The 18,505-nt window shown below is 48.7% G+C and overlaps 2 protein-coding genes and 1 non-coding gene across 4 annotated transcripts; all 3 read right to left on the reverse strand.

Moving 5' to 3' along the window:
* Positions 1-2,640: 2,640 nt before the first annotated feature.
* On the reverse strand, positions 2,641-7,864 carry dkc1 (dyskeratosis congenita 1, dyskerin). Of its 2 annotated transcripts, XM_056426408.1 has the most exons (15): positions 7,808-7,863; positions 7,164-7,213; positions 7,010-7,096; positions 6,622-6,713; positions 5,455-5,639; positions 5,179-5,243; positions 4,933-5,059; positions 4,454-4,584; positions 4,052-4,195; positions 3,852-3,972; positions 3,533-3,651; positions 3,356-3,459; positions 3,229-3,271; positions 3,018-3,143; positions 2,641-2,937 (listed from the first exon to the last, which is right to left on the reverse strand). In XM_056426408.1, exons 1-15 carry the CDS (start codon positions 7,821-7,823, stop codon positions 2,881-2,883), a joined length of 1,467 nt encoding a protein of 488 aa, XP_056282383.1. In that variant the 5' UTR covers positions 7,824-7,863; the 3' UTR covers positions 2,641-2,880. The 2 variants fall into 2 exon arrangements, with proteins under 2 accessions (XP_056282383.1, XP_056282384.1); XM_056426409.1 differs by lacking the exons at positions 2,641-2,937; positions 3,018-3,143; positions 3,229-3,271 and having other exon boundaries at positions 3,352-3,459; positions 7,808-7,864.
* On the reverse strand, positions 3,740-3,817 carry LOC130202064 (small nucleolar RNA SNORD83). The gene has a single exon (XR_008833290.1). It is a non-coding gene; the product is annotated as a small nucleolar RNA SNORD83 (small nucleolar RNA).
* Positions 7,865-8,077: 213 nt separating the features above from the next.
* sec23a (Sec23 homolog A, coat complex II component) lies at positions 8,078-16,724 on the reverse strand. The gene is made up of 20 exons (XM_056426407.1): positions 16,664-16,724; positions 15,460-15,724; positions 15,092-15,149; positions 14,938-15,024; positions 14,633-14,869; positions 14,459-14,535; positions 14,086-14,230; positions 13,850-14,008; positions 13,616-13,731; positions 13,400-13,523; positions 13,220-13,300; positions 13,035-13,124; positions 11,910-12,016; positions 11,667-11,820; positions 11,502-11,579; positions 11,174-11,335; positions 9,420-9,506; positions 9,004-9,159; positions 8,657-8,722; positions 8,078-8,549 (listed from the first exon to the last, which is right to left on the reverse strand). The coding sequence occupies exons 2-20, from the start codon at positions 15,678-15,680 to the stop codon at positions 8,460-8,462; spliced, it is 2,295 nt and encodes a 764-aa protein (XP_056282382.1). The 5' UTR covers positions 15,681-15,724; positions 16,664-16,724; the 3' UTR covers positions 8,078-8,459.
* Positions 16,725-18,505: the final 1,781 nt, after the last annotated feature.

An 18,505-nucleotide genomic window follows, 5' to 3' on the forward strand; every position in this document is an offset into this window, starting at 1 on the left:
GTTCTTGTTGGAGGAGATCCTGAATAATCTAATTAACTCTGTATCTACCGGTCTCTGTACCTACTGGTCTCTGTATCTACCGGTCTCTGTATCTACCGGTCTCTGTACCTACCGGTCTCTGTATCTACCGGTCTCTGTACCTACCGGTCTCTGTATCTACCGGTCTCTGTACCTACCGGTCTCTGTATCTACCGGTCTCTGTACCTACCGGTCTCTGTATCTACCGGTCTCTGTACCTACCGGTCTCTGTATCTACCGGTCTCTGTACCTACCGGTCTCTGTATCTACCGGTCTCTGCACCTACCGGTCTCTGTATCTACGGGTCTCTGTATCTACGGGTCTCTGTACCTACCGGTCTCTGTATCTACCGGTCTCTGTATCTACTGGTCTCTGTACCTACCGGTCTCTGTATCTACCGGTCTCTGCACCTACTGGTCTCTGTACCTGTTTTGGGGAATTCAGACAACACCACCTGTGACAGCGACTTCCTGAAACTGCAGCAGCTTCAGCATCTCGTAACTCTTTGGTTTTGGATTCGTTCTACAAACCAGACCCTGATCTCAGACCTGCAGGAACGGACCAATCACAGAGCACGAGTCATCACCAGCTCACACAGGGAGCCACTCTCCTGCCTCTGACCAATCACCTGGGCAACGGCCCTGGGGTTCTCATTGGACAGTTGACGACCAATCAGAAGAATTCACTCAACATGTTAACAGTTTGCAAAAAATGTCAATGTTAACAAATAAAATGTCATAATAAACTGATTGCTGCCAACACTGCTGCATTGTGGGTAAAGTTGCCCAACATTAGATAAATGAAGCATTACATCACAAGTTTTCAGTAAATTCCAACAGACGATGTTTTTAAATACAAAGTTCTTGAGCACCAGAAAGTCTTAGTCACGTGACAAATAACCGTCAGTATGTTTGAGGCCTAAAGCGTGTCATGTGGGAGTGCAGCACAGGCCATCAGGCTGCTGAACAAGGACTGAGACCCTCATTAACACTATACACCAGAACATATTCTGTGAATATCTATGGCCATGGTGTATATTTTATTACATTGTTTTATATATATATATATTGTATGTATATACATATATATATATATTGTCTCAAAAAAGTGTATATTTTATTACATTGTTTTATATATAAATATTGTCATGATGTATATTCTATTACATTGTTTTATATACATATATTGTTAATACTTTCTTCTTTTTTTGTGTGGATATTGTATAGTTTATTCTCATTCTTATTCTTTTTTTAGTCTGCTACTGCTGTCAGGTGTTTTGCACATAAGAATTTCACAAACCGATTATACTTGTATAAAAGGGGATGTGACAATAAAAACTTGAAACTTGAAACTATACTTAACCTGCAGATCATGTGAGCTAACATAAGTGTAGACTAGCCACAGAGCTTCTATAACTAACATCACGTTAGCCTGCTGACTTAGCATCATAAGTGTAGACTAGCCGCACAGCTTCTTTAGCTAATGTTAAGTTAGCACCATATGAGTTGACATGTCATAAAACTATGGGCATTACAACTCAAACTGCATTTCTCAAAAATGGCAAAAACTGACATTAGCCTGAGCTACTTAAGGTATCAGGGTAAAGCCATATTTCTGTTGTGGGCTTTTTTGTGATAATCATAAACTATTTAATTGCACATATGACAACATTGTGCGTCCCTCATTTAAGAGGCCCCTAGCATTTGCCTCGATTAAACTAGATGTTTCAGGACTGGTTGTCCATGCAGCAGTAAGACGCCTGGGCCCACGAGAACATGTGATACCCAGAGAAAGAGATGAGAAGCCATCAAAACTCTAGACGAAGATGAATCATCAAAGCAGATTGAGTTCACAAGCAGAAGGAAATCGCCGACCCCGATGACATCAGGGATACGAGAGCTGAAGACAGAGACCGGACCTCATCACATGGGTCAAGAAACCAGGATCACGTCACAACCTGGGGTCAGAGAAGTAGTTTGTCTGACAGAGTTAGAGGGGCGGAGACCCGGGTGGAACCGGTAGGTCTGGGCGGTTCTGCACCAGGATGGAACAGCAAAGGACCTTGCAGCAAAGACTACCGGGTTAGAGACCCGGTCCAGGAGGAAAACCATGCTCCTCTGGAGGGGGCGTGGGAGACTCAAGCTGCCATTACAAGACTTCACAGGACCGGGATGGATCCCCTAAGCCCCACGAGACCATCGCCACCTTCCAGGAGTTCACAAGGACCTCCGAGCGCACCGAAAGGGAAAGTCCACTGGGACCACGACGAGTAGTCCAGAAGCAGACAACACCACGGGATCTCAGCCAGAGGCAGTACCTCCAGCCACCACCGGGACACAGCAGGAGGCCCGTTTCCTTTAGGGTTTCATTCTATTGGCTCATTACCTCCGAACACTAGACATTAAAGACAAAACGCTACAGAGCATCTGGGACTTAAATGAAATACTGGAAGCTTTTCATTTAAACTTTTGAGAACAAGTGCATTATATATATGTGCTAACACTAGACACAATTTCTGAATGAGATGATACCGTTATTGATGAGGACCAACAACTCGTTTCCTCATGTGATTTTAAAGAATGGGATTCGCGACTTTAGATCTGAAGATAATTTCACCCCAAATACAGAAAAAAACGACTTTTATTTTCAATGTGCAGGTATTTACAGTAGGAAGAAAAACACAATAAAATGTATATAAAACAAAAATAGTCTCTTTGTGGCCATTGTTCTAAAACACCTGAAGGCATTCAGACAGGTGAGGGGGCGGAGTCTCTCTCCTGGTCACCTGGAGATCCCCATGCCATTTCAGACAGATGGGGGAGCGGGGCCTGTCCTCTGTAGATCCAGTCATCATTCATCACGTCACTCGGCCTCTTCTTCGTGTTTTAGTTTCTTCTTCTTCTTCTTCGCACTTGAAACCTACGAGACGATACGAGTTATAATCAGAATGATGACATCACCACATGCCAGGTTCAAAGAAAGACACACAAGTCCCTCACCTCGGGCTCCGCCTCCTCCACTTTTACTTTCTTGTCCTTTTTCTTCTTCTTCTTCACGCCCTCTGGCGGCGGCGTGCTGGGCGTTGCCGGAGTTTCAGTGTCGCTGTCGACCGCCTCCCTCTTCCTCTGTGGAGCACACGGTCACGATTGGTCTACATGATTTGGACTATACGTGCACATCTATAAACCTCCAGCTGATCGTTCAGCTTACCTTTGCTGGCGTGTCAGATGACTCTGGTGTCGCCTTGGAGACGCTGTCAATCAAAAGAAAAACAAAGTGTCAATCTTCTACCTGTCCTTGCAGTGAGCCGACTAGCCAGATGGTCCCACCCCCTCACCTGTAGTCCACATACTGGCTCTTCCAGTCAGTGGGCGTACTGTCGTTGGGCTTTCCGTGTTTGTCCAGCAGACCTTTCTGGATCATCATCTTCTTCTTGCTCGCCTGCAAACAAGCGGCCCGTTAGCAGAGCCCCCCCTCACACACCTGCGCAGCAGCTGAGGGGGGCGGGGCTTACCTTGGGACCCAGACCCCACTTCCTGGGATACGTGTCCCTCTCCATGATGACCCTCTTGATCTTGGCCACCACGCCGTGGTCACAGGTGGAGATGACGGCGGTGGTCATCAGAGCAACAGCTGCAGGAGAAGAGTAGTCTTATGAGGTCATGTCTCCTAAAGCCTAACGAGGTCATCGTCTACTAAGCCCAACAACGATGACGTCATCAGCCATCAGAACAGGGTGATAGATAGCAGGTCATCACAGCTCGAGAGCTACTGCATCTATATCTCCTCATCATGTGGCTACACACACACCTGTACAAGCCCCTCCCACTCACCTGTGCAGATGGCCTCCCCCTTGGTGGTGATGACCACGATGTCCTGGTTCATCTCGATGCCGTCCTCGTAGCGCAGGACGCCGGGCAGCATGATCTTGGCTCCGTAGCAGATGGCGTTCACCTGGAGTCAGAGGGCCTCAGGTGAGTCAGGGCAGCGATGACGTCACATACCAATCAGCAGCAGCATTGAGGAGGCTCACCGCGCTGTCCTTCATCACCACCCTCTTGAAGGACACCAGCAGCTTCTCCAGCGGGAACACCACCCGGCGCAGGTACGCCTCGTCCTTGTTGTGGTCGAACTGCCACTGAGCGTCCAGCACGTCGTGCATTGTCACCATGTGGTCCTGAAAGCAGCAGCAGGGTGAGGCAGTGATGTCATGATGACGTTATGATGGTGATGTCATGATGACGTTATGATGGTGATGTCGTCATGATGGTGATGTCAGCAGCATTGAGGCTCCACAGACACGGCAATTATGTCATCAGAGCCTCTGCTGCAGCTTTCTGTTCCAAAGATGAATTACCAGGCCGGCACCGAGCAGCAGACCTGAACTCAACACTTTGGGTCAGACAGGAAGTGACCTCACAGGAAGTGACCTCACCTTCTCGCCCAGCACTCCGGACCGGACTCTCCTCAGCTCCTGCATCTGCCCGCCCACCCCGAGCATGAGCCCCATGTGGACACACAGAGTTCGGATGTAGGTCCCGGCCTCGCAGCTCACCCAGAAGACCCCTGCAACAAGACCACATTACCCAGAGTGCAATGCTCCACCTTCCGTTTAACACGGCTGGTTTACAGCGTCATGTGATCAGAACATGTCAATCGTCTCGGCGGCGCTGAAGTCTCAGGGTCTCTGTGGTGTCGGGAGCCGCCCGGCAGAACGCAGAGACAACGCCGCCACCAGCAGAGAGGCTCCGCCCCCAGGGGGGCAGGCTGAGACAAGATGGCCGCTCAGAGAATGGATAAGCGTCTTCATCACTTCACACGCCAAGGACTGTGCACCAGTAGTAAATCAGGTGATCCCAGGAGAACTACTTATCATTGATCTTCTAAACCTCTCGTATTAATTAGTGATCTCACCTAGCCTCCTCTCAGGGTCGTACTCGATCAGCTTGCTCTCGTAGATGGTTCGGACTCGGAGTTGTCTCTTCACGGCGGCGATGAGCGGCGGCCGCTGGAACAACGCGCCCGTCAGCGTCTCCAATGTCTGCAGATAGAAAGAGTCAGTCACATGACCAGCCAACAGACAATCAGAGCAGGTCCCAGCCGTAGTGACATCACATTGACCTAAAACATTTAATCTAACGTATTGATCACTACACTCACCCGGGCCAGGGTGTGCGCGCTCTCTATGGCGTTGTGCAGCCGCACGATGCCCACGTACTCTTTACCTGCAACATACACAGAGAGTAGTGAGCGGGCTGCTGGGTTTTACTGAGGCACACGCCAGCCGGGTGGAGACAAAACACACCACATTCCCGGGCGCTTCACCGCAGCCCACTGCTCCTTAATAACTAAGGATGGGTTAAATGCAGAGAACTAATTTCCCCTTGGGGATTAATAAAAGTGTATATTTATTTATTTTTTATCACAGGGTCGTACCGGCACTCTGCTGGGACTTGACCAATCGCGTGGCTCGATCCACACAGACGATCAGGCAGCCGGTAACCTTGGGGTCGAGCGTCCCGCTGTGACCCGTCTTCTCCACGCGGAGGATCCTCCGGATCCACGCCACCACCTCATGGGACGACGGGTTGGCCGGCTTGTCCAGGTTGATGAAGCCCGACCTGACAGGAAGTAGCATTGGATGTTAGCATAGCATCGTGCTGGTTTAGCATAGATTACTCATAGTCCTGGTGTTAGCATTAGGAATGCACCGATCTGATCGGCGCCGATCCATATCGGCCGATATTCCCATTATCGGTTTTGATCGCCGTTCTCAAAACGGCCGATCAGATGACGTAACATCTGGGAGAACTATCAGACGTTTCAATCGCCGCGCACCGCAAAGGAGACGATGCGCCCGGCGAGGGCCGCAGTGAGAGGTCCACGAGGGGATCCTCACGCAGCGAGCGGCGTCCCCGTCCCCCGAGTTGAATCTCTGGGTCAACTCAGCCGACTCTCACATGTCTGGCCCTAGAGACTGATGCTCACGGTAAACGCATTCGATCGGGAGCGAGCGAGGGTTTTGATAACGTTAGCGGAAGGATTTAAGTGACAACATCCGGTTTTGCAAAGTTAGCAGAAAGAACCACGTGAAACAACATCCGTTTATCAAAATAAGATGTCGACAAATCAAACACCAACTGTTCATATAAAAGTAAACAATGAACTGATTTTGTATCTTTATAGATCTTTTCTGAGATTTAGCTTAAATTATGCTAACATTAAAACATTTTTACTGTGCCAAGGAAGTTTATAAAAATAAGTCAGACTTCTGTATGTTAAAAAAAGTCCTGTAAATAGATTTCCAGGAAATGAATAATGCAGATGTGTTCCATACATATCTGAAATCCCCTACAATAACAATCAAAATGTATCAATTAGGACATTTTTCAAAGTAAAAGTCCTAAATGTTTAAAGAAATCGGTAATTTCTTTAATGTTTGAGTTGCTTTATATATGTATTTCCTCATAGTCCAAGGCAATAATGCTACACAATAAATAGAATGCTTCAATCGACACCGCGATCGGTATTATCGGATCGGCAGATACTGATTTCAGTGATCAGCACCAAAAACCTGATCGGTGCATCTCTAGTTAGCATTACCTGACATAGTCCTGGATGCTCCTCTTCAGCGGGTTGCTCCCGTTAGCTAGTGGCGTGTAATGAGCCGTCCGGATGTTCAGTTTGTCAAAATGCTGCAACACAGAGTCACGTGATGAGCTTCTCCACTTCCTGTTTAACACGGCTGGTTTACAGCGTCATGTGATCAGAACATGTCAATCGTCTCGGTGGCGCTCAAGTCTCAGGGTCTCTGTGGTGTCGGGAGCCGCCCGGCAGAACGCCGGGACAACGCCGCCACCAGCAGAGGCTCCGCCCCCAGGGGGGCAGGCTGAGACAAGATGGCCGCTCAGCGAATGGATAAGCGTCTTCATCACTTCACACACCAAGGACTCGTCTTCACTACACACTAAGGACTCGTATTTATCGGTACCTTCAGCAACAGGGGCCACTGGGATGTGTCCAGGGAAGCCGCCTTGGCCTCTGGCTTGATGAGGAAGTCTCCGTTCTGCTGGATCTCCTGTGGGAACAAGACCGTTAAAGCAGCTGGTCTGTAGAACTGAAGACTAGCAGACCACTTAACGCACCCCGATGTCGTCTTCGGAGACCCTCTTGCTCTTCCTCCTCTTCACCGACGCTGTAAGACATAATTATTAAATCATGTATTCTGAACCGTTTTAAACTGACATAAAACTAAAAGAAGCCCGACACGTGACATGTAGCGTGACGTCGTGAGACCAGAGGGAGAGGCTGCCCACGTGGCCCGAGCCCACGTGGTCGTTAGCACGATGCGGCTAGCTGAGCCAACGGACCGAGTGGCCCACGTGTGAGCTGCAGGGTCGATACCGGGACCCGCTGTTCATATTCAACATAACGAGCTCCGGTTGACGCGCCTCAACACGTGTTTTACAGTGGCGCGTGAGTAGGCCGCAGCGCGGGTCTTACAGGGATCCACGTGGAACCCACGCGCAGGGCCCAGGCGGGTCCCGAGAGCAGGCCCCACGCTTGTCTTAGAGGGGTCCGCGTGGATCCCGCAGGCCCCGCGAGGAGGCCCCGCGTACAGGGCCTGCGGGGCTGCTCCGGATCTGCCTCTTTCTACAGAAAACACGCAGCGCCATGCGGGCGCGAAGCAACGAACTATAAAACAATACACACGCGGACATTATATAGCGTCATCCGGCCCACCGACTCTAAAGAAAACACGTCCCGCTCGTGCAGACGGAGCGCTCACCTTCTGGGTCTCCCATGTTCCTCCGAGAGACTGAACCACACACTGCGGCTGACTCCTCCGCTCGCTCCGCCTTATTCTGCTTCTTCTTCTACGGTTGGATTGGAGGACGATGAACCTACGTCATCGGAACCTTGCGCCACCTGCTGTAACGGAGTGAGTATTACGTCTCTGGATGATGTAATATGTATTATGTTATATGTATATCGATATATATGATGTCATGTGCATCTCTCTCTGTGAGTGTCTCTAACACAATAAAACCAACAGATGTACAGATTGAGATAATGTTTAATTGAACTGAGACAGAGGGCATGTGTTTAGTTTCCTGTTGCTAGGCAGATATTATGAAGAAATGATCATGTACACACACTGAATGAAAATCATGTTCAACATTTACATTTTATATTTCCGACATAAAACTGAATCTGACGAATGTGATGCAACAGAAACAGAGCGTGGTGGGTTCAGGGTCCTGTTCCCCAGGCAGACGGCACTTCCTGCTGCTTTTCACAATAAAAGCTTTCTATAAACAAAGCACATTGTGGTTTTTATTGTGAAGCAACCTCAGGAGCATTGGATGTTTAACTGGTCATCGCTTTGAACTTGCTGCTGATTGGCTGAGAGGCGGTTGACGGACAGCTAAGGCAGCAAATCAGGCGGCACTGGAGACGGCCAGTTTCTTGAGGTGGTCCATGAACACTTGAAGGCTGACGTCATCTGTCAGGATGGGAGCGCCTGACTCCTGCAGAGGGCAACACGTTGGTCAACTAACAGCAACACGTTGGTCAACTAGCAGCAACACGTTGAACTAGCAGCAACACGTTGGTCAACTAACGGTGGAGGGCTCACCTGTCCCCAGGCGTACATGTTGTTGTGGGTCTGAGACGGGTTCACCTTGGAAAGCAGGAAGCGAGCCTGGAAAGGTGCATCATCATCATCATCATCATCACCATCATATAGTGTACATAACCCTGTGTGCTATATCTAGTGTATGATATGATGATGTATTGTATATCGATGACATCATCAGTTGAATGTTTAACTGATGACATCGTGTCAGGTTGAAGGCCCTCCGGCCCGGTGGGGGAGGGGTGTATTGACTAATGAACATTGTGCATCTACATTCTAGAGTACATGTTGATGGAGCACAGGGTTATGGAGGGGCAGAACATATCCATGTACTCTAGCGCCCCCACCTGGCTGCCGCCGTGCTCCGTGTCGATGTATCTGGGCATCGGGAAGCGAGTGTGCAGCAGCTCCTGGGCGTCGTCCACCGGAGCCTGGAGGAGGTGTTTGAAGTTCTCATACTCAGACAGCTCCTGATAACCAGCCTTCCTCCACTGAGCGACAGTCTGACAGACAGAGACCAGGGATTAGTGCTGACATCATACACTGAGATAGAGCCTGACAGACAGAGACCAGGGATTAGCACTGACTTCATACACTGAGATAGAGCCTGACAGACATGGACCAGGGATTAATTTCCTCACACAACCATACAGATTACTACCGTTTCTTTAAGAAATATAGATTGGAGTTTAATATATAATATTTAGCACGTCGAGTACGCGACTCAGCATGTACTCGTTGTGTACTCGTTGTACTCATGTACCTCTCCGTGGTAGATGAGGATCTGGAAGAAGGTGTCCATCAGCAGGATCCGGTCTGGCAGGATGCTGCTGCTGTCCAACAGGACCGGCTGAAACATACAGAGTTATATCCTGAGTATTAATACATCAACATCCTGGAGAAGCTCCTGATACACACACCTCCAGACTGTGGATCAGGGTTTATTAGTTAAAACGTTTTCAGATCTTCACTGTTTTTTACTTTTATGTCTTGGGGCAATTTTATATAGAGACAATAAAGTATTGAGATACTGAAATATACCAGGCAGCTGCATTCTCTCTCCTGACCACCAGGGGAGACTCCTGTATAAATATCTCAGGGGTACAAGTACCTCAGGTGTATCAGTACCTCAAGTGTGTTAGTACCTCAGGTGTGTCAGTACTCAGGTGTGTCAGTACCTTAGGTGTATCAGTACCTTAGGTGTATCAGTACCTTAGGTGTATCAGTACCTCAGGTGTGTCAGTACCTCAGGTGTGTCAGTACCTCAGGTGTGTCAGTACCTCAAGTGTGTTAGTACCTCAGGTGTGTCAGTACTCAGGTGTGTCAGTACCTTAGGTGTATCAGTACCTCAGGTGTGTCAGTACCTTAGGTGTATCAGTACCTCAGGTGTGTCAGTACCTCAGGTGTATCAGTACTCAGGTGTATCAGTACCTCAGGTGTCTCAGTACTCAGGTGTGTCAGTACCTCAGGTGTGTCAGTACCTCAGGTGTATCAGTACCTCAGGTGTATCAGTACCTAAGGTGTCTCAGTACTCAGGTGTATCAGTACCTCAGGTGTATCAGTACTCAGGTGCGTCGGTATTGTTAGGTTGTAGTGGATTTTTTGTACACTTGCACATGTAAATAAGGAAGTCTTGTGTTTTAAATAATGCATATCGAAAGATAATGTACATAGTGGATATTAGGGAGAAATATTCTGATTAATGTATTAAGAAGCATAGGCAAGTATGATCACTGTATTATATTTGTAACTAATGTTGATTTTATGAGGTTTATTGTTATCATAACTGTAGGATGTTGATAGTATGAATGAGATTGGTTTTATTGTGGTAGAGGTGCGTTTCCCTTGAGATCCTAGCTGGTTTCCTGTTTAGGCTCTCATTCTGAAATCTAAAACCGGCGGTAGGGCTCTAAACCGGAAGCGGAAAGCAGCTGTTACCTCTCTTGGCGCGAAGCTCAATCTCTTTTCAAATGCTGAGCAGGGAAGAGCATGCCATCGGGGTGGCGAGTGAGAACGAGACACTAACTGGGAGCTTTAAGCTCACTGAATGGAGACTGGAAGTACTAATCTTATTTGTGAGATGTTAGATTGGCTGTCTGAGTACCGGAGGTCGACAGAAACTGTTGGAGGCAGACTGTGGGTTGAAGATATGAGGAGACGTCTGAGTGATGGTCACAGCTGGGCTTTAAAGCAACCAGAAATGTTAATGTTAAAATAAATACTCTTAAATGCATCCCTAGTGTTGAGATTTCTTCCACAAACACCTAGCTCCATCCAGACTCTTTTGGACATACTCTTTTAGTACCCAGGTGTGTCAGTACCCAGGTGTCAATACTCAGGTGTGTCAGTACCCAGGTGTGTCAGTACCCAGGTGTGTTAGTACCCAGGTGTCAGTACTCAGGTGTGTCAGTACCCAGGTGTGTTAGTACCCAGGTGTCAGTACTCAGGTGTCAGTACTCAGGTGTCAGTACTCAGGTGTCAGTACTCAGGTGTGTCAGTACCCAGGTGTGTAAGTACCTCGGGGGGGCCGTTGAAGGAGTAGGCGTACAGCACCGGTTGGATCATGATGAGCGCCTGCGTCAGGTTGTGTCTGTTGAACTGGTGTCTGTAGTACGAGCTCTCGTCAGGACTGTTGTTGAACACTTGGAGGAACGGAGAGCGGCGCAGGTGGAACATGAACTGAAAACAAAACAGGTGACCAAGTCAGCTAGAGATCACCTACAGGTAACCAGGTCAGCAACAGGTAACCTAGAGGTCATCTACAGGTCACCTAGAGGTCACATACAGGTAACCAGGTCATCTACAGGTCCCCTTCAGGTCCCCCAGTAGTATGGGATGGGCTCACCTGAGGGTAGAGGGAGAAGGTCTCAGAGAACCTGAAGGAGTTGGGATCATCTTTGTGGTAATCTCCAAACTTCTGACACTGAACACAAACATTCAGCGACTGTATTTGAGTCATTATTATTATTTTTATTATTATTATTATTAATGTATTTGAACGTCGACCCACGAGTCTGATGAGCTGTCTGTCCAGCCAGCGCAGCACATCCGGCCCCTCCTCCGTCTCCGCCCGGAACACCGACAACCTCGCCATCAAGATGGCCGCCGCCTCCTGGTCGAAGGACGCCGCGATGCTCTGAATCTGAGTCTGAGCGTCGGCCCAGCTGGAGGAGGAACAGCCAGGGTCATGTGTGTGTGAGTGTGTGTGTATGTGTGTGTGTGTGTGTGTGTGGGGGGGGGGGAGGGGTCCTACTTCCTGGCGGTGGTGGTGACCCGGATGCGTCTCTGTCCTGATGAGTGCTGGTACTGGGTAACCAACTGGATCGCTCCACGGCCGCCCTGAGGGATCGGAGCGTTGTGCTGCAACACAAACAGGTGACAATGAGGAACCTTTATCTGGTCCTGAACCGGTCCTGGTCCTGGTCCACTGATCTCAGTGTAGTCCTGGTCCTCTATATGACCTCCACCAGTAAACAGACTATCAGAGAGAAGATGGTCCGTTTCTTTTCTTTTCTTATTATTTTTTTTACATTTTATTATAAGACAAAAGACAATACATAGACATAACACCTAGAGGACAATAAACAATGCAGACGACAAAACAATGGACATAACATCATAAAGTCAGAGTATTTGTGAAAAAACAAAAACAACAAAAACAAACAAACAAAACAAAAATAATAATAATAATTAGAAGGAGAAGAAGAAAGAAAGACAGATGCATGTGTACATGTGTATATGTGTGTGCGTGTGCATTATGAATTAACTAATAAATAAGAGGAGTGGTATATGACCTCCACCAGTAAACAGACTATCAGAGAGAAGATGGTCCGTTTCTAGAGAGTTCTTTTAGAAATCTCCTGTGGAAGAATTTTTTTTATATCATATGCTTAAAAATAGTAACCAGACCTAAACAACTAGTCCCCATACCTCTACAACTAGTAACCAGTCCTCTACAACTAGTAACCAGTCCTCTACAACTAGTAACCAGTCCTCTACAACTAGTAACCAGTCCTCTACAACTAGTAACCAGTCCTCTACAACTAGTAACCAGTCTTCTATAAATAGTAACCAGTCCTCTACAACTAGTAACCAGTCCTCTACAACTAGTAACCAGTCCTCTACAACTAGTAACCAGTCCTCTACAACGAGTAACCAGTCCTCTACAACTAGTCCCCATACCTCTACAACTAGTAACCATACCTCTACAGAAAGCAGTAATATAATAATACTGTCATGAGGACTTCAGTGTGTCCGTGGTGAACACCTGAAGGTCACCTGAATGTCTTCTGCGATCAGCTGTATAAACCGTGTGATCAATAGATCAGCGGCTTCAGACTCTCAGACTACCGACAGGTCAGAGGTCAGCTGTCCGTACCTGGTTGACCACCTCGAAGTAGAGCGCCAGCGTCGTGCTCGGATCCAGACCACAGATCTTCCACTGACATGTTCCTCCTGTTCCAATCTCCTGTAACACACACACACACACACACACACACACACACACACACACAGTCACGACCCAGCCCTGCCCCCCGTCCTGCGTGTGGTGGAGGCTCCTACGTTCTCAGAGACACACGGTCCTTTAGCGCTGAGGGACACACACGGCCCGATGGCTCCAGACACTTTGATCTCTCTGGAGGTCTGAAGCACAAGATCGGGACGAGTTGGTTATGAAGCACCGAGAGCTGATCTAGACCCAACGACCCGGATGTCACGACTCAGTCCAACAGTATTTTATACCTTGACCTCCAGCGTGGCGGCGAAGGCCATCTTGAATGACCCCTGATCATCTTTGATGAAAACCCTCTGGAAGGTCTGTTTGAACAGAGAGGTGTTGAAGGAGTCGGCCATCACCATGTAGCCTCTGCAGCACACAGACACGACCATCAGGTTCCTCTGCAACATGACCCCACTGTTATCCTGTGTGTGTGTGTGTGTGTGTGTGTGTGTGTGTACCCGGTGTAGTTGGCACAGCACTTCATCTCCAGCAGGCCAGTCTGATCCAGAGCACAGGCGTAGATGTCGATGATGTGACCGCTAGTGGACGCTCTGTTAGCCAGAGACTCATAGTGCTGCAACACACACACACACACCAAACACCACACACACACACACACCAAACACCACACACACACAGTCAGTCACCCCTCCTGACCTCATGACCCCTCCTCTTACACATGATACACTGACCTTGGTGGCCTTCTTCATGTACTTGGCGTTGTCCTTCTCCAGGTCGTGCCAGGACCTGATGGGTGTCTTCAGCTCGTCCCCCACCACCATGCCGGGGCCCTGCGTCGCCGGGCCGCCGATGAAGGTCATGATCCGAGCGCCCGTGTTGGGGACGGTGCACTGTGGGTTAAAGCAGATTCTGAGTGACCTGAAGCCGCCCTCTTGAGGCTGCTGATCGAGCCCTCGGCCCCACCCACCTCCAGCAGGCCCACGGCGATGGACATGGCCACGCCCAGCGAGCGCAGAGGCCTCTTCCCCTGAGTCACGGGCCAGGGGTCCCGCTGCAGCTCCCCCAGCAGGTCCGTCAGGTTCATGTCGATCTTCTGCACCGGCTGCAGGAACCTGAAGGAAGTAGCCACAACATGCTGACACACACAGGACCTCATGCTGCTCTGTGAGGACCAACGCAGAGACCTCATTCTGTCTCTGTCCCAAGGCACCACTTCAAAGGACTGCCCGAGGGTTCAGAGCTGGCTTCAGGTTCAGGTAGGGATATCAAGATGAACACATACAACATCCTGGTTCAGGTCTAGTTAGGCCTGGTTCAGGTCTATCTCTCTGTGTGTTTACCTGTTGCTCAGAGGCTGTTGTGCAGGTTGAGGTCCTCGTCCCTGATTGGCTGGAGGTTTGGTCAGACCCAGCATCTCCTGCAAACTCACAGCTGGTTAGAGCAGCAGTGACAGCTGGGGCCCTAGACTAGGAAGACCAGGGCCCCAGCCGGGCCTATGGGGGGGGGGGGGGTACCTGTAGCTGCTTGGCGTTCAAGTCCTTGGTCCCCCTGAAGACATAGCTCTTGGAGATCCCCTCACAGCCCAGCTCGTGGACCTGAACCATGCGGCCGAAGGTGATGAGTCCGACCAGCGCAGTGGGCGGCAGCAGAGACAGGGACATCTGCAGAGACTCCTTCAGGGCCTGCAGGTCCTCGTCCTCCATACAGGTGTCCACCACATACAGGAAGACCAGCGGCATCTGAGGACCCCGCTGAGGACAGAGATCACATCGGGTTCTACATCTGAAAACATGGCCGTCCACCTGTCTGTCTGTCTTACCTGGACCACATACTCGATGGTGGAGAACTGAGGCAGCAGTTCCGCCGGTTGGTTGACCTCAGAGATTCCAGCGTAAGACGGAGGAAACTGAAACAGAGAGTGAGAGTTTTGTGTCTTGCGGTGGAGAGTCTGGACCTGGTGGTCTGGGACTCACCTGGTTCCTCTGGTAGCAGAAGTTACAGGCCCACAGCTTGGCTCTGTAGTCCACCTGGCTGAAACACAGAGGACTGGATGATAGACCCCATCCTTGACCCCGACCCCCATCCCTGACCCCAACCCCCATCCCTGACTCTCATTCCGACCCCCGACCCCCATCCCTGACCCCCATCCTCAACTCCCATCCCCATCCCTGACCCCCATCCTCGACTCCCATCCCCTACTCCCATCCCTGACCCCCATCCTGACCCTGGCTCCCATCCCTGACCCCCATCCTGACCCTGGCTCCCATCCCTGACCCCCATCCCCATCCCATCCCTGAACCCCGTCCCTGACCCCCATCCCTGACCTCCACCCTGACCTCACCACAGCGGGTTGAGCACGGCGCGGCAGGTGGCCCGGCTGCAGAGCACCGGCTCGTACTGGATGGGGGGCAGGTCTGGCCGCTCGTTGAGGGGCGTGAACAGAGCGGCCAGCGGGACCACCATGCGCGTGGCCTCCAGCCGGCTGGAGGGCCACACGTTCCAGCTGAAGCGCACGCCGTCACGCTCCTCGTTCTGAGTGATGTACTCGGGGAAGGTTGCCATGGCAACGCAGGGAGACGGAGGGGTCAGAGATGGTCAGGCCAAAGCTGTGGGGGAGGGGACAATATAACTAACACTGTGTACTACATTGAAGTACTACGAACTACACTGTAGTACTACTAACTATACTGCAGTACTACTAACTGCACTGCAGTACGACTAACTACACTTAAAATAATCAGAATAATTTCTCCACCTAAACTCTGCTTCAGCTTCTTAAATGTGATTTATTTATCTATTTATATTTCCTGACATTTTATTAAGAAAATAATCAGAAGATTTATTGGTAATTTATGACGTGATGTAGTTTTTACATTTGATCACACTGAACAATATTTATATATATATATTTGTATGAATATATACAAACACATCCATATATACATATATATATATATTATATATAGAACATCTTTATATATACACACATGTATATATATGTATATATTTATATTAATATATACAAACACATACATGTATACATATATAATATATATATTATATATACACAATATATATATATATATAATTATTTATTTATTTTTTACATATATACTCCAAACATTGAACATAAGTTGTAAATGGAGGTACTGAAGAGGCTCCGGTGACCTCATGAAGCTCTCATAAAACTCTTCAACATGAATCATAATCCTATCAGGAAGAAGTGAAGTAACACATGTACAGTAAAGTACATATACTTAGTATAGTACTTATACAATACTGATTCAAGACTGACATAAAGACACTCAAAGATCAATGAGAGCCGATCATCAATGACAGCCGATCATCAATGAGAGCCGATCACTAGTATCGATCTGTGAAGCCTCAGAGCTAACAGCTAACAGCTAACAACAGGTAAACAGACAGCAGCGTCACTAACACACGCACACACAGATGACCTCAGACGCAGGTGACGTCACGCAGGTGCCCTCACCCAGGTGACCTGCCGGGGTCACGGTGGAATCTCGTGAAGGTAAGTCACTCACCTGTCTGCTCCTCTTGCTCCTCTTGCTCCTCCTGCTCCTATCTGACAACGTAGCAAAACAACATGGCGGCTTCCGGCGCCACGTCGAGACGCAGAGAGAGAGAATGAGAGGAGGTCTCACTCTGAGCAACATCCAGGAACCGCATTCCTCAACGCTCCAGACTGAAGTCATCTGCAGCACATTCACTCGCTGTTCCTTTATAATACATGGAGTACTTCATTTATTGATTTACGCTTATTGTCTAAAGATATCATTGAATATGAGGTGAGTTTATGGTGGCAGCTGTGGCTCAGTGGTTAGCAGGTCTGTCTTAAATCAGCGGTTCGATTCCCGTTCGCGGCCCACCCTAGTTGACGTGTCCTTGAGCAAGGCACTTCACCCTGAGTTGCTCCCAGTAGCTGTTCTACGGTGTGTGATTGTAGGTCGCTTTGTATAAAAGCCTTAACTAAATTAAATATTTATTTTGTTTGTTTCAGTAACTCAAGTCTTAGCATCTGAAAGCTCAACATCATCTGGGGAGGATCACATATGAATACAGCTATAGAGATCACCAGAGACTGACCTCTGGTGACCTCTGAGCACGCTCACGTGGAGGTCTGCAGATATTCCATGTCAGAGTGAGGCCCCTAATGTTTAGAGTATCTTTGGTGGAGTCTCACCTCAGCACAGAAATACTTTCACACAAATAGAGCTTGAAAGTATATTTACTTTAATTGAATAAGTACCGTTTAAAACTACCATATTACACTATATTATACTTCTACTAGACTGCACCTCAGTAGTAAGACACTTTATGAAGGGTTAAACTTGGAGGTCCAGTGGAGTTACAAGAGCCTGTTTAACAGTTCAGGCTCAACGTGTAGGGGGCGCAATTTAATGGCCAAGCTACACTTCCTGTGTTTAATAATAATAATCATTTATTTTATATAGCGCTTCTCAAGACATCCGAAGTCACTTTACAGAGTCCAGAGTCCAGTAGTCATACATATACAGTCATCCCGGTGGTGGTAAGATACATCAGTATCCACAGCTGCCCTGGGGCAGACTGACAAGCATGGCTGCCAATCAGCGCCTCCGGCCCCTCCGACCACCACCAACATTCATTCTTATCCATACGATGCGGTGCATGTCTTTATGATTGTGTGGGAAACCGGAGTACCTGGAGTAAACCCACGCAGGCACGAGGAGAACATGCAAACTCCACACAGAAAGGACCTGGAACGACCGGAACGACCGGGATTCAAACCTAGGGCCTTCTTGCTGTGAGGCGACAGCGCTAACCACTGAGCCACCGTGCTGATGGTTTAGTGTTTGAGCCACTAAACCATCATTGCCTTTTCCTGGCAATGATGCGTCACCACAGCAACCGAGTTAACACCCCCGATGTTCATGATGACGCATCAGCAGTGAGTTACGGCGAGCACTGAACATCAAAGTGTACGGCGGGTCATTTCCTCTCGCCAGTAGCCCAGGTCCAGGTCTGACTGGATTATTAGTGGAGGACCTGGAAGTCTCTGAAGGGACGCGAGCGGTGCAGTTCTACCAGACCCTGAATCACTTCAGTCCTCTTCTTGAGCAGGAGGTTGTAAGCTTGAAAGCATATGGCGTTCAACTAATCTGGAAGAATCCCACTTAGTTTGGCGAGATAGTTAAAACATATAAGAAGGCCCTCCGTAATGCCAGAGCAGCCGATTACTCATCAGTAATAGAGAAAAATAAGAACAACCCCAGGTTTGTCTTTAGCACTGTAGCCAGGCTGACAGAGAGCCACAGCTCTGTGGAGCCGAGTATTCCTATAGACCTCAGTGGTAATGACTTTATGAACTTCTTTTATGAAAAGAT

Source organism: Pseudoliparis swirei, chromosome 11 (assembly GCF_029220125.1).
Source record: "Pseudoliparis swirei isolate HS2019 ecotype Mariana Trench chromosome 11, NWPU_hadal_v1, whole genome shotgun sequence".
Lineage (NCBI taxonomy): Eukaryota > Metazoa > Chordata > Actinopteri > Perciformes > Liparidae > Pseudoliparis > Pseudoliparis swirei.